Source organism: Eleutherodactylus coqui, chromosome 13, assembly GCF_035609145.1.
Source record: "Eleutherodactylus coqui strain aEleCoq1 chromosome 13, aEleCoq1.hap1, whole genome shotgun sequence".
NCBI classification, from domain to species: Eukaryota; Metazoa; Chordata; class Amphibia; order Anura; family Eleutherodactylidae; genus Eleutherodactylus; species Eleutherodactylus coqui.
This window is the reverse complement of record NC_089849.1, coordinates 88,479,459-88,493,716: the sequence shown is the minus strand read 5'-3', so window position 1 is coordinate 88,493,716 and position 14,258 is coordinate 88,479,459. Positions and strand designations below refer to the sequence as shown.

General features: G+C 42.9%; 1 protein-coding gene across 7 annotated transcripts in view; it reads left to right on the top strand.

The window, feature by feature from the left end:
* SLC43A3 (solute carrier family 43 member 3) overlaps window positions 1-13,686 on the top strand; it is a 46,312-nt gene extending 32,626 nt beyond the window's left edge. For all 7 annotated transcript variants that reach the window (XM_066586731.1, XM_066586729.1, XM_066586728.1 and 4 more), the window contains exons 9-14: window positions 4,419-4,540; window positions 5,862-6,011; window positions 6,357-6,458; window positions 10,177-10,360; window positions 12,920-13,043; window positions 13,124-13,686. In XM_066586731.1, coding sequence (XP_066442828.1) covers window positions 4,419-4,540; window positions 5,862-6,011; window positions 6,357-6,458; window positions 10,177-10,360; window positions 12,920-13,043; window positions 13,124-13,243 — 802 coding nt within the window. In that variant the 3' untranslated portion in view covers window positions 13,244-13,686. The remainder of the gene's footprint in view (window positions 1-4,418; window positions 4,541-5,861; window positions 6,012-6,356; window positions 6,459-10,176; window positions 10,361-12,919; window positions 13,044-13,123) is intronic.
* The last annotated feature ends 572 nt before the right edge of the window (window positions 13,687-14,258 follow it).

Here is a 14,258-nt window from a genome sequence, read left to right as displayed (position 1 = left end):
TAATTCTCACCAGCTCAGGTTGACTTGCAGTTATGTTGCTTGAAATGAGTCAATTGCTCAGTTTGTGCGATGCTGTTACATGGATCTACCACAGATTCTGTGTAGAGGAGGACACATACACTCCTACCACAGTTACTAATGATGATCAAGTAGCTCCTGTCACACGGTTGTAATAAAGAAGGTCACAACTCATCATACTGACTGTATACTTATGTTCTGTAGCTTATTTAAGTAAATATAGGAGGTAATGATATTTAAACTGCCCCCCTAGCAGGCAGAAATGGTATAGCCTCTAGCTAATGCTGTGATGATGCATCATGGAATTGATGCGAAACTGAAAGTAAAGATTTCAGCTTCAAGATGGGGTCTGATAAGCATCAGATGGGGGCTATACTGCATGGAAGTAGCTGGGATACACAGAAGAGACATCCAAAGTGTGACAGGGGATCCATGCCATTGGATGGCTTATTATGGTGCTTTTTGCATGGACAATTGGGTAGCAGGGGAGAACTTCTCTGCAATATGGTGCTTTATAGAAGCACCATACAGTGGTTGTTGAGTGCCTACAGCTGCTTGGTATACAGTTGTGGTGACTCTTTAAATCTCTGCCATGTGCATAATGCAAAAGGGTATCAAACTGCACATTGAGAATGAAATAAATGTATGCAGGTGTAAGTTACTTTTAACCCCACTTTTTAGAAAGTGGAAGTAATACTTCCGCTATATGACCCGGCGATCACATGACCACTGGGTGCCCCCTGTTAGAGCAGAGCTGCAGAATCCTATAAGACCCTGAACAGCAGGAAGATGTTTTCCCCTGTAACTGAGACTCCTATGCATGCTCCAGCTACAGTAGAAAAGTATGAAATTAAAAAAAACAGTATGAATGACACCAAAGGTCTTATATAACAATCATGGGGGACATCGATGTTAAAAAAATAGTTACAAAAATAAGTTAAAAAAAAAAATTACAATAAAATAAAAATATACACATAAAAAAGAAAATTACGTCAACCAGAAATGTTGTTATGTGTGCCTTGTAATATAAAACTAAGAAACATCATTTTAAAAAGTCACAAAATTGCCTTATATGTACTGAGCGAAACAAAAAAGCAAAAATAACTTTGGTAGCTGAAGAAGAAAAATAGGGCAGTAAAACCACCACATGGGTAAAATCTCTAAAAAATCCTTTTAGGACCCAAAATACCTTGGTCCTTAAATGGCTGAAGAAGGTGAATACAAACAGAAAACCTAAATGGTGTAACAGCACACTAAAAATGCCAAGAAATATGTCCGCACTGAATAGATGATTTTGAACTGCATTACTGCTAAATTTACTATATATATTAATATATATAATATTTGAGGTTTTTAGCGGACATTTTGATCATGATGTCATATCCGCCAGCAACCTGAAAAGCCTCGTCAGGTGAGACCATACACTAGCAGACCATCTCGCTTTGGGCCTCATAGTTGCCATATTTCCTGGCACTGAGGCACTTATAGTGTGCCGTTGCACCATTTATGTACATATATTCAGTTATTTCACTTTGGATGTGCCGTCTGACTTTCTTTTCATTGTATAACTCCAATTCCAAAAAAGTTGGCATGCTGTGCAAAATTTAAGTAGATGTAAATAAAAAAAAGAATAGAATGATTTGGAAATCTCTTATATACCCTTATTTTATTCCCATTAGAACATAAAACACAGGTCAGAAGGGGAAAGGTGCTCTTTTTATACACAGTCATGTGACTTAATAGAAAAGTGACTCTGTTTTTCATTGGTTGCACTTAGTTTTCCCGCCTTCTCTTACCCCTGTCCCTGGTTTTGTGAGATGTGTTGCTGCCATCAATTTCTAAATGAGTTAATTTTTTAAAATTAAATGGAAAAATGTCTCCCCTCCCCTTCTGAAATGTGTTCTATTGTGAATAAAATATGCTTAGATGAGATTTCCAAATGACAGCTGAGAGCTGCCTCTGATTGGTCCCTGCGCTCAGCCAATCAGAGGCAGCACTCATTCACCCATTCATGAATGGGTGAGTGAGAGCTGCCTCTGATTGGTGAGGGCTGTGACCAATCAGAGGCAGCCCATTCAGCAGGTGGGGATTTTAAATCCCCGCCTGCTGAATACTACACAGAGCAGTTCAGGAGAACTGCCGGCCGGACGTGGCTGAACTCCGGCTGCAGGGAAAAGGTGAGTATATATATATATATATATATATATATATATATATATATATATATATATATATATATATATATATATATTCTTTTTTTTTACACATTTTAGGATGGTTTTCAGGGAAGGGCTTATATTTTTATGCCCTTCCCGAAAATTCATCCCGCGCTTGCCGGCAGCCCATTGCTTTCAATGGAGCCGGCTGTGTTGCCGGCTCCATTGAATTCAATGGGCGAACATCGTTCTTCTATGCCACAGCTGTGGCAGAGGATAGCGGGCAGTGCGGGGCGGTTTCACTGAAAATGCTGCTAGATGCAGCTTTTTCAGTGAATCGTCGGCCCCAGTCACGCGATTTGTGGATGCGCATCCGTTATGCGATCCGCAAATCGCGGGAAAAAATGCCCGTGTGACCAAGGCCAGAGGCTGCAGCTGCCTCAATCTAAGATGTGCACTCTGCTCATTTGTCCAAGGCTGATTAGATGCTTGAATCCTAAATACCGTAGTTCATTTGGAGGTCACAGGCCAATAGAGAGGTGATTCTACTAGCGTAGGATCCTATCTGATGCGTTTGCCTAGGTGCTGGAAGATGGGCTCTCATAATTTGATCAAAATGTGTGCTAAGAACCTCAGTTATCTATACATAGTGAATCTGGCAGTAATGCAGCTCTAATTCATGTATTTAGTATTGGAATATTACACTATTATATTTTTACTGCCATGTGTATAAGGCCTAAGTGGAATTTTCTGGTCATCTATCTGCCTAAAGAAGGGGCTTTGAAGATTTTTTAAATCTAAAGGCAATGTAAATCTAAATGTAAAGGCGTGTCCAGACGGTACATCTTCAACTAGGAAAGATTTAGATATAGTGGGTCCATAAAGTCTTCAGAACAGTTCGCTTTTTCACATTTTATGTTGTGGCCTTGTGAAAAATAAAAAAAATATTTCAGGTTTTCCCCATTATTCTGCACTCAATACCCCATAATGACAATGTGAACACAGAATGTTAGAAGTCTTTGTATAAAAAAAAATTAAGGAAAAACTAATATTTGCATTGACATAAATATTCACACCTTTTGGTATGACACTTGAAATGTAGCTCTGGGGCCTTACATTTTTCTTGATCCTCTTTGAGATGTATCTATACCTTGAGTGGAGTCCTCCTGTTGTAAATAGGAATGCAGATGGGAGAAACTTCCAGAAGGTCAACCATCACTGCAGCCTCTGCCAATCTGAGCTTTACACAGAAGGTCCAGAAAGAAGACTCTCCTCAGACACCTGAAAGCCCATGTTCAGTTTGTCAAAAAGCACCTTAAAGACACTCATGCTGTGAAAAGCAGGATTCTTTGGTCTGATGAAACCAAGATTGAGTTTTTTAGCCTCAATTCAATTCTAAGTGTTATGTTTGAAGGAAACCAGGCTCCGCTCATCACCTGCCCAATTGTATCCCTACAGTGAAGCGTGTTGGTGCAGCAGTATGACGTGGGGTTGTTTTTGAGGGCCTGGGACAGGGAGACTGCTTCATTCAGCTTTCCATCAACTCTGACCAAAGTGCAAAGATATTTTTAGTGAAAAACTGATCCAGAGCACAAGGGGCCTCAGACCGGGCAGAAGGTTGACCTTCCAACAAGACAATGACCCTAAGCACAGAACCAAGACAACATAGAAGTGGCTTAGGGACAACTCTGTAAATGTCCTAGAGTGGCCCAGTATGAGCCTTGATGTGAACCCAATCGAACATCTCTAGAGAGACCTGATAATGGCTGGCCACAGACGGCCCCCATCCAACCTGACAGAGTTTTAGAAAATCTTCATAAAAGAATGGCAGAAAATCCCCTAATCCAGGTGTGCAAGCCTTGTGGCATAATACCAAATAGACTGGAGGCTGTCATTGCTGTCAAAGGTGCTTTAACTAAGTACGGAAAACAGGGTGTAAATAATTATCTCAATGCAAAATGTTAGTAATTTATTTGTAAAAAAAATTACAAAGATTTCTAACATTATGTTGACACTTTGTCATTATGGGGTACTGAGTGCAGAATGATGGGAAAACTCAATTTTTTTTTATTTGCACCAGGCCATAACATAATAAAATGTGAAAATGTGAAAGGGTTTGAAAGCTTTCCAGACCCCCTGTATCCTTAGTGTGCAAACAGTGCAATAACTTTGGCCAACTACCTTAGATAAGCTGAAGGATGTAGCATGTCTGTCATCTCAACAAGTGTAATTTATTCTTCTCAGTATTGGTTGTGGAGAACTCAGTCATAAAAAATCCAAATCACTAGTCCCTGCATCGGGGCAAAATGATGGAGAGGAAGGGCAGAAAAAAACAAATGTTTCCATAAACTGTCTCGAAAATCATGGTGAGTGCCATCAATCTACTGACTATCACTAACCATACAAAGATCAGTGTTATGGCAAGCTACTGCTGCAGGAATAACACAGGAACAGAACTTGGAGCAGGCAAGTTATGCCACTTTGTCTGTCTTTAAAGTGGGGTGCCCAGAACTGGACACAGTATTCCAGATGAGGTCTGACTAAGGAAGAGTTGAGGGGAATAATTGCCTCACGTGATCTAAAGTCTATCCTTCTCTTAATACATCCCAGAATTGTGTTTGCCTTTTTGGCTGCTGCATCACATTGTTGACTCACTTTCAGTCTATGATCTCTTAGTCTACTCAAGTCTTTTTCACATGTGCTGCTGCTTTGCCCAATTTCTCCCATTCTGTATGTGCTTTTTCATTTTTCTTGCCCAGGTGTAGGACTTCGCATTTCTCCTTGTTAAATACCATGCTGTTAGTCGCTGCCCACTGTGCAAGCTTTTCTAGATCTTTTTGAATCTCTCTCTCTCCCTCCCTCTCCCTCTCTCTTAGGCCGCCTGCAGACGAGCGGAAATCCCGCCGCGGGTTTCCCCGCGGGATTTCCGCCGCTGAAAGTTTGCATAGGAGTGCATTAAAATACGCACTCCTATGCAGACGGCCGCGGTTTGGCCGCGCGAAATCTCGCGCGGCAAACAAACCGCGGCATGTCCTAATTTTCTGCGGGGCACGCACTCACCCGGCCGCCGGCTCCGGTCTGCGCATGCACCGGCTGCGCGGCAGCCGGCACATGAAAGAGCCGGGGCCGCCAGGCGCGGGTGAGTACGCGCTCGTCCCTGCAGGCGCTCGGGTCGGATCGCGCGGCGAGAATTCTCGCTGCCGGATCCGACCCGCTCGTCTGCAGGCGGCCTTCGTGTTAGCTATCCCTTCTAGCTTTGTCTTCGGCAAATATGACCAGTTTCCCATCAATTACCTTCTCCAGATTATTTATTAAAGTGTTGAACAGCACTGGGCCTAGGACAGAGCCTTGTGGTACCCCACTTAACACATTCCTCCACTTGGATGTGCAGCCATTTATGACCACTCTGAGTACGATCACTCAGCCAGTTCTGAATCCACCTAACATTTGCCTTGTCCATCCCATATTTGGTCATTTTTTTCAATAAGTATGGTAAGAGATACTTTGTCAAATGCTTTACTAAAGTCCAGATAAACTATATCCACCGCATTACTTGGGTGACCGAAAATATTATCTTGGACTTTCAATAGAAAAAATCCTTAGAATAGAAATAAACTATATCTAAATCATGTATAACTTATGCAGCACTAATCTGAGTAGTTGAGACTTTTTCTTTTTTTTCTGCAGACAAAGAGGTCTCATTTCGGTCTTGTGTTCTTTCATCACTTTTTGTGTGGCACCTGGTCTGGCTTTCTCTTATGCAACTTAGGCACTATTTATTTATTGGGACCCTGAACCACACTATTACACACCTAAGTGGAGGAGACACAAGCCTAGGTTTGTATTCTATAGTGGATTATAATGCAGAATGTTACATTATGTATTTATAAATGTCTGTGCAGATAGTGTATATGTGTGATTGTAGATAGTGTATATGTGTGATTGTAGATAGTGTATGTGTGTGATTGTAGATAGTGTATGTGTGTGATGGAGTACCGTGTTAGCCAGTGGAGCAATGTGTGATTGTAGATAGTGTATATATGATGGCCAGGCTCCTGGACAGTTTTATGGAACTTCATGTACATTCTAAATGGCAACAGCCATATCCTATAGATCACATGTGACATGGGAAGATATGTGACATGAGAATCCTTTCATGCATAGATTCTTGTTCTTTTTCAGTGAGTCAATATACAAATATTTTTGCCATATCCCAGTTTTGTGGGGTTTTCTGTGCGCCTTGGAATGGACTCATAATGGACAGGCACAAAAAGAAAAATAAAGGTAATGACTTCAAAATCTCTCTCTTCATACTCTATTAACCCCTTAATGATAGGCCAATTTTATGGCCTAACGCCCAACACATTTTTTTCTTTGTTGCATTCCTCTAGACATGCCTTTTAAATTTTAATGTCAACATAGCCATATGAGGGCTTGTTTTTTGTGGGACAAATTGTATATCCTAATAACATCATTTTTGGATACATACCAGTATAATGTATTGTATAGCTTTTTTGGGGGGTGAGTGGGGTTGGGAAAAAATAAATACCACCATTATTTTTTTAATTCCATTTTCATGCCATTCAAAATGCAGAATAAATACGTCATAACTAGAGATGAGCGAGCGTACTCGCTAAGGCAAATTACTCGAGCGAGTAGTGCCTTATGCGAGTACCTGCCTGCTCGTCTCTAAAGATTCGGATGCCGAAAGCGGTGAGTTGCGGGAGTGAGCAGAGGGGTGCGGAGGGGTGAAGAGTGAGAGAGAGATCTCCCCCACGTTCCTCCCCGCTCTCCCCGCCGGCACCCTAATCTTTTGAGACGAGCAGGCAGGTACTCGCATAAGGCACTACTCGCTCGAGTAGTTTGCCTTAGCGACTACGCTCGCTCATCTCTAGTCACAACATTATGCTCTGGCTCAGCAGGATTCCGGCGATCCCAAGTCTACACAGTTTTTTTATATTTTGCTATTTTTGTACACAAAAAACACTTTTTTTTTTCTTTGAAGACTTGTTTTTGTGTCACCGCACTACAGGAGGCAAAATGTTTTTATTTTTCCATTGATGGAGCTCTGTGACAGCTTGTTTCTTGCGATGTCCGCTCTAGTCCTAACTTATCCTATTTTTGTGAACATATAACATTTTGATCATTTCTTATTCTGTTTCTTCTAGAGTCAAGATTAACAAAATCTGCAATATTAGTATATATTTTTTTCTTTTTAATGGTGGTCACCGAGCGGTATTAATAATATGTTAAATTAATTCGGCAGGTCAGTACGATTACATCAATCAATACTAAATCTATGTAGTTTTTGATATCTTGCTAGCGTCTTACACTTTTTTTTAAAAGATGTATTTTTTTTTGTATCATCGAATTCAAAGGCCCTCAACATTTTTTTATCACCAGATAGCCCATACACATTACATAAAGGTCAGTAGAATTGACAGATTTCAACAATGTCTGCTAAAGAGGTCATCGGCCATGTTGGATTTCTTACTCATGTATTGTGTTATACATGTATGATGTAATTGGCGTATCATGACCAACTAGTCATCTTTGCACATATGCATTATGGTTCTTGTTTTTCATGCCTATGAATGATTAGACATACAATCAATAGGTCATGCAGCCACATTATCGAATGTGTATGTGAAGCATAAAAAAATAAAGAGAAGTGAAAGAAATACAGCATTTGATGGAATTTTTTAGCCCCTTGAATCAGCTGAGTGGTGAGGGTGTCAAGAACAGGACCCCCAACGGTCTGCTATTGATGGTCTATCCTACGGATGAGTCAACAGTATTGCAGTCTTGGAAAATTCCTTTAAATTCATGCCAACATCACCATCACATCTATATTCTGATAGACATGGCTACACTCAATCTGAAAGCGCTGCAGAATAAGTTGGCGCTATACAAATAATGTTTATTTTATATTTATTTGATAAATCACTATAAGAGATGAGCGAGCATACTCGCTAAGGGCAATTGCTCGATCAAGCATTGCCCTTAGCGAGTACCTGCCCTCTAGGGAGCGAAGATTCGGCTGCCGGCGGCGGGCGGGGAGTGGCAGGGGAGAGCGGGGAGGAACGGAGGGGAGATCTCTCTCTCCCTCTCTCCCCCCCCGCTCCCCCCTGCTCATGGCCACAACTCACCTGTCACCCGCGCCGGCAGCCGAACCTTTTCTTCCGAGCAGGCAAGTACTCGCTAAGGACAATGCTCGATCAAGTAATTGTCCTTAGCGAGTATGCTCGCTCATCTCTAATCACTTTCTTTTTGGGTGTTAGACTAAATTGGCTACTGGAACATCTATTGCTTAGGCAAGAAACTGGATAGTACATACCTGTTATATCAGGCTGCTGGCAGTTATGAAGCCTTTTGAATGATTACAAACCTATCTTTGTATCCAAATCAGGAGAGTGCACCCCCAGCATCAGCCTCTAAAGCACAGCATCATAGCGATCGTTTGGGATTTATTACATTAATTGCCCCGTACTCCTCATTCTCCGCTAATTCTCACTGCAAGGCTAAGCGGTCACCATACTATATACTGGTAGTAGCTTCTGCCAGGTCCTGTAAATTCTCTCATGGCTCCACTCCACCACCTATATGTTATTTATATACTGGCATCTGAAACTAGCGCTGTTGAGTCAGCCACATCTCTCTACATGGAAGCACTAAGTGGTTATAGTGAGCACCTGCCATTACCTCACCAGTGCAATTAAGGGGAACGCTCACCAAGAACTGGCACTTACAGTATTATTAATCACTTAGACCAGTGTTTCCCAACTCCAGTCATCAGGGCCCCCCAACAGGTCATGTTTTTAGGATATCCTATAGTAAGAACAGCTGTCGCAATGTCTGAGGCATGGACAATAATTACATCACCTGTGTAATACTGGGGAAATCCTGAAAATATGACCGTATATGGGTCTGCGTGAATACGCGGCCGATATACGGTCGTTTGAATGCACCCTTAATGTGATGTTTAGTTATGTCGGCAGCTCTCTCTGCAGGGGGAGGAATTAGCTCCGCCCCAGTCCCGCCTCTCCTCATTGAAAATAGTGCAGGGGGGTGGACAGGAGTCAGAGAGGGGGCGGGAGCTCAGAGCACTGCTCCCGGCTCTTCCAGTCTCCTCCCCCTGCAGAGAAATACCCGGCCGATATACGGTCGTCTGAATGCACCCTTAATTGTATCCCCTTTTGTGCTCCAACGGTCATACTTTTTGAATTTTTTCATCAGTGTAGCTATAGATTTAGTGGGACGTGTTATAGTTTTTATAGGAACCAATTTCAAGTACATACAATGTATTGAAAATTAATTTTTTTTTTTTTGCTGGGGGCAATGGTAAAAAAAAAAAATCACAATTTTGTCGTGATTTATTATTATGGCACAGTGCGTTATAAATATTGTTACCTTTTATTCTGCAGGTGACTATGATTATGACAACACCACATTCATAAAGGTTTTATTATGTTTGCACAATATAAACTTTTTTTTTTTACAAAAATCTTTTTTTTGTGGTGCCACATTCCAGAACTAGAGTATTTTTATTTTTCAGTCAACAGAGCTCTATCAGGCCCGTTTTTGTGGGACAACTTGTAATTTTTATTGGTACCATTTTGAGGTATATGCAATTTTTAAAATTAATTTTTAATTCTATCTGAGGGTCAGTCACACGGGCGCCGATCCGCCTGTGTTCCTGCACGATAAGATGGCGGCACTGCAAGTGCGGATGACTCTCCGCACTGCCGGAAGAAAGAACACTGTGGTAGCCCTGTTGGTAGACCTGGTAGAACCAGAACTCTGTTCATCCTAAGCCGTAATGTCCTTTTCCTGCAGAATAAACAAAGCTGGTCCAAAACTGCTGGGGGGTTAACCCACAAATTGCTCGCTTTTCCCCACTAAAGCAACTCCCTACTCTACCTACCCCTTGTCCTGGCAGCAACTTGTATATAAAAATGATCTACAACTTCTTTGATTACAATTTCTTCCGGTTACTTCTCAGTTACAGACTCCCTTGATGACCTTCACTCTTCCATCCTGTCTCTGTTACTGACAACAATCCAGTGCATTCTCTTTTCTATCTGTGCCTCGATTACCGAGCTTCCTGCCCTGTATCCAACGTTCATCCTCCAAGTACTGAACCGCTCCTTCTTGTACGGAGGAAATGCTGCCTTCGTGGCCGTAGCGTAAGTAACAAAACATAAAAAACATATACTTCATTGTACTCTGTAAGGGAGTATGGCAGCAGACCCTGGTGTATGAGGGGTCCACAGTAAGGCTGCCTGCACACGGGCATAGCGAAATCCCGTGGTGGAGATCCGCCGTGGGAGCCGCCGCCAGGGAGCAGGAGCCTGCTGATGGTTCTGCGCACTGAGCCTATCGCATGCCACAATTTGCCGCCCACGAGCGGAGATTCGCTATGATTCTCCGCTGGTGGATACGGGGGCTGCTCTTTCCATGCGTTCACTGCGTTCCCCGTGGTTCCGCTGGGAACACAATGAAAATTCGCCCCGTGGACAGGCATCCTTACCCAGCATGCTGCAGAATAAGAGGTGAAGCAAGTAACTTTGCCTGCAGATAACGAACTGCTATGTATCATTTTATAAGTTGCTTCTCTACATGGACCTTGTATCCTTTACTGAGATTGTTCAGACACCCATTTATTTGTACCATGCACATTCCTTCATACAGGGTGTTCGGTTCAAATTTCCCACATTTGAATCAATCAATATGATAGAATTATAACAAATGATAGATTGTCATTAGAACTAGATGACAAGGAAGCTCAAAGAATTTTGAGCCCCAGTTGTCAAACTTCTCTAATAGTAAAACTGACTTTGTGGCCCATAGCAGCCAATCCTTTCATTTTACCAGAGAGTATAAGAAAAGAGAAGCTGTGCTGTGATTGGTTGTTACAGGCAAGAAAGGCAGTTTTACTTCTAGATAGCATTGATAAATTAGGCCTTAGTCTCATTAATCTTATCTCATTTTCAAGTTCTTGCTCCCCATGCAGTAATGTAATTGCATGTAGCAAAATGGAAATTCCGCAACAGCGTGCACAAACAATAGTGTGGTATGCCGAAACAAAATCCGTGTGCGATTCATGAGATGTTGCAACAGTTTTAACATTAAATGATACATTCCGAGGTTATCCTTTTAATAAGGTTTAGCCTCACTGTGCTCTCTGTGCACCACCACTACCGGGCAGAAGTGCAGGCTTGCTGACTGTCCTTCATGGTAAGAGGACACAGCTGAGGCTTCCTCCCTTTTCTTCTCCCCACTGAAGCCACTTATAAGATCGAATCTTCTTTCAACCAGGCCCCAGATGTACAGCTTCTGCAGCATGTCTCAGTTTGGGGCTCGGGGGGAGGCTCCCTCAGGGGCAACAGAAGTCCATATAGCTCCACTTTCCTCCTCCTCTCCCCAGTGTTCTACAAGAGCCTTCTGATCCACCCCCCTAGTTCTTCGGACCTACGAACCAATGCTATCCAAGCACCCTATGGCCGCGCTACCTAAGTATAATGTGTAGTCTTTTCAATTTGAAGATTATGCTTCTCAATGGGCTAGTCCAGTAGGATATGGACATCCGGTGCACAAAAATGTAGTTCAGCTTTGCGCTGTCCTGAATGAAGCCGAATCCAGGACACGTCATATATAATCACAATCATAACACTTCTTAGGCAGTGATGCACTGCAGCTGATGGGCTTTACAGCCTCAAGCACTTCTGCTGTTCCACTGATAGTCTCTGAGCCTTCGACCTGGCTATCAGCTGCTGCTACTTTCTTCCCACTCATTCGGGCACTGGAGGATGCATGCCATACCAAGGTAGGTGTAATGATCCGGTTCAGAGTTGAGGTCCTTTGTTGTAACCGATGCAAATCAGTAGCATGGTCAGGGAAGGCCAGAGGTTGGTACACAGGTAGGTATGTCAGATAACAGTATGGAGGAACAGCAGGTGGAAAAGCTTGACTACTGGCTGGGAGCACAATAGTCTCACAACGAGGAAGTGGAAGGGCCAGGATTTTATAGAGCGTCCAATCAGAAACAGAGCAGAGCGAAAACAGGAAACTGGACCAAGAGCAAGGAAATGTGGACAAGGTCATGCAGGGGAGCTATCTAACTTTCTGCATAGCTCAGCTGGAAGAGCCACCGCCTGGTGCACAGGAGCCCCTGAGTTTGAGTCCTGTTAGTAAGTCAGCTGACCATCCCATCATTATTGTCTCCACTTTATCTATGTCTTCTTTTATCTTGTAAGTGACCATTTTATTCTCAACCCTTGTCATGGTCTCATCCAGCAACTTAGAATTGTCTCTAAAGATCACCAGCCCTCCTAGCCATTGAAATGGCATACTAGTCAGCGTGTCACACATCTCCTAGCAGAGGCGTAACTTAAAGCTCCTGGGCCCTAATGCAAACCTGTGACAGGGCCCCCAACTATAATGCTTTATTCATAGTACTGGGCTCCCTATATGGAGAAGAGAGGCCTTATGGGCCCCCCCAAGGCTCCTGGGCCCGGGTGCAACCACATCTCCTGCATCCTCTATAGTTACGCCCCTGTCTCCTAGCGTATTGCACATCACCATTGAGTTCTATGGGGACTTTTGGAGCGCAAATGCGCAGGAAAACAGAGCATGCTGTGTATTTTTTTTTTATCAGCGACTGGATTACTTATGATCATTTGGAGTGGATCACCCCTTCTTGCGGCAGCTTTCTAAGGTAACACTTTACCCATTTTGTCTCGTAGGTTCCCACTTAAACACTTTGGCAAGCTCTTTGGGCTGGTGATGTCTCTGTCTGCAGTGATTGCTCTGCTGCAATATCCAGCATTTTACATCATGCGGACCTACCTGCACGGAGACCCCTTCTATGTATGTGAACCGTTCTGGACATGAAGATGTACTTTCTACAAACCTACCATTTGTTACTGACTTCTTTCTCCATTTTTTAGGTTAATATTTCTCTACTGATCCTGATGTTCTTGACACTCGGCCACCCGATCAACGTTTTTCGGATTTGGAGGCAAAAGAAGTATTTGAGCCAAATTGAAGAAAGACAGTCCGATCTTTAATCAATTTCAGAAGATCTGTCGCCATTATGGTTTTTACTCACATTGCAAGATCTCAGGCATTTGCAGTATTTATTAGTAACCCTTTGCACTCCAATTTTAGATTCAGGGTTTCCTAGGGGGCTTTCTCTTTCTGCCATTATACAATGGCGCCATCTGCTGGCTAGAGCCAGTACTGCGATATGGGACATGCTGGAGAGGCTCCCAACAACAGAGCGGCCAGTAATATACAGTAAGAATACCCTGCCGGACGTCTTCCGACATCGGAGCTGTACAGCCTTCAATCAGAATATCTTTAGACGTCAGACAGTGGATTGGAAAGGGTTAATAATAAGCAGAGCCGACAACTATCTGTAGATTTGTAAATTGCTGGACAGGTCATAAAAAATAGGGAAATTTTTTCAGTGTCGGTGAAATAAATTGATACTTTTGTGTTTTTTTTTGGAGACTGTTGTACTTGAGTAGGTCATTGTGATTGTGTAATTCTCAATGAGGGGGTGAATTCTGCACAGGAATCCACAATGAAACCCCCTTCAAAACCCGCACCATTTGGAGGCAGGCATTCCACGGCTGATCTGCAGCAGGATATCGGCCGCGGACATTCCTCTGGCAATTCCGCCCCGTGTGAGCCCGGCCTAATAGTATAATGTTGCAAAATAATATTTTTCACACTAGTGGAAAATAGAACGCAGCATGTTCTCTTTTGCCACGTATATCCGCGACATAGAGCCCACTGTTCTCTATTGTCGCGTATATACCTGCAGACCAAACATAATATATTTGCACGTGGGCAGTGGGTATACATATCTTCGCTAAGGGATGCAGCGGGAAATATAAACAAACAAGCTGTACTGCGCATGACTGTACAATTTCGCCACCCTATTCAGACATACGCAGGCTCACAGCTGTACACAGCTGCGGGAGGCCTGCAGTGGTTTCCGCTTACAGCCATGTGAGCCTGGACTAAAGATCAGTTTGCATTTCTCTCTTCGCGCTCCCTGCCCCTCTGCATTGACTT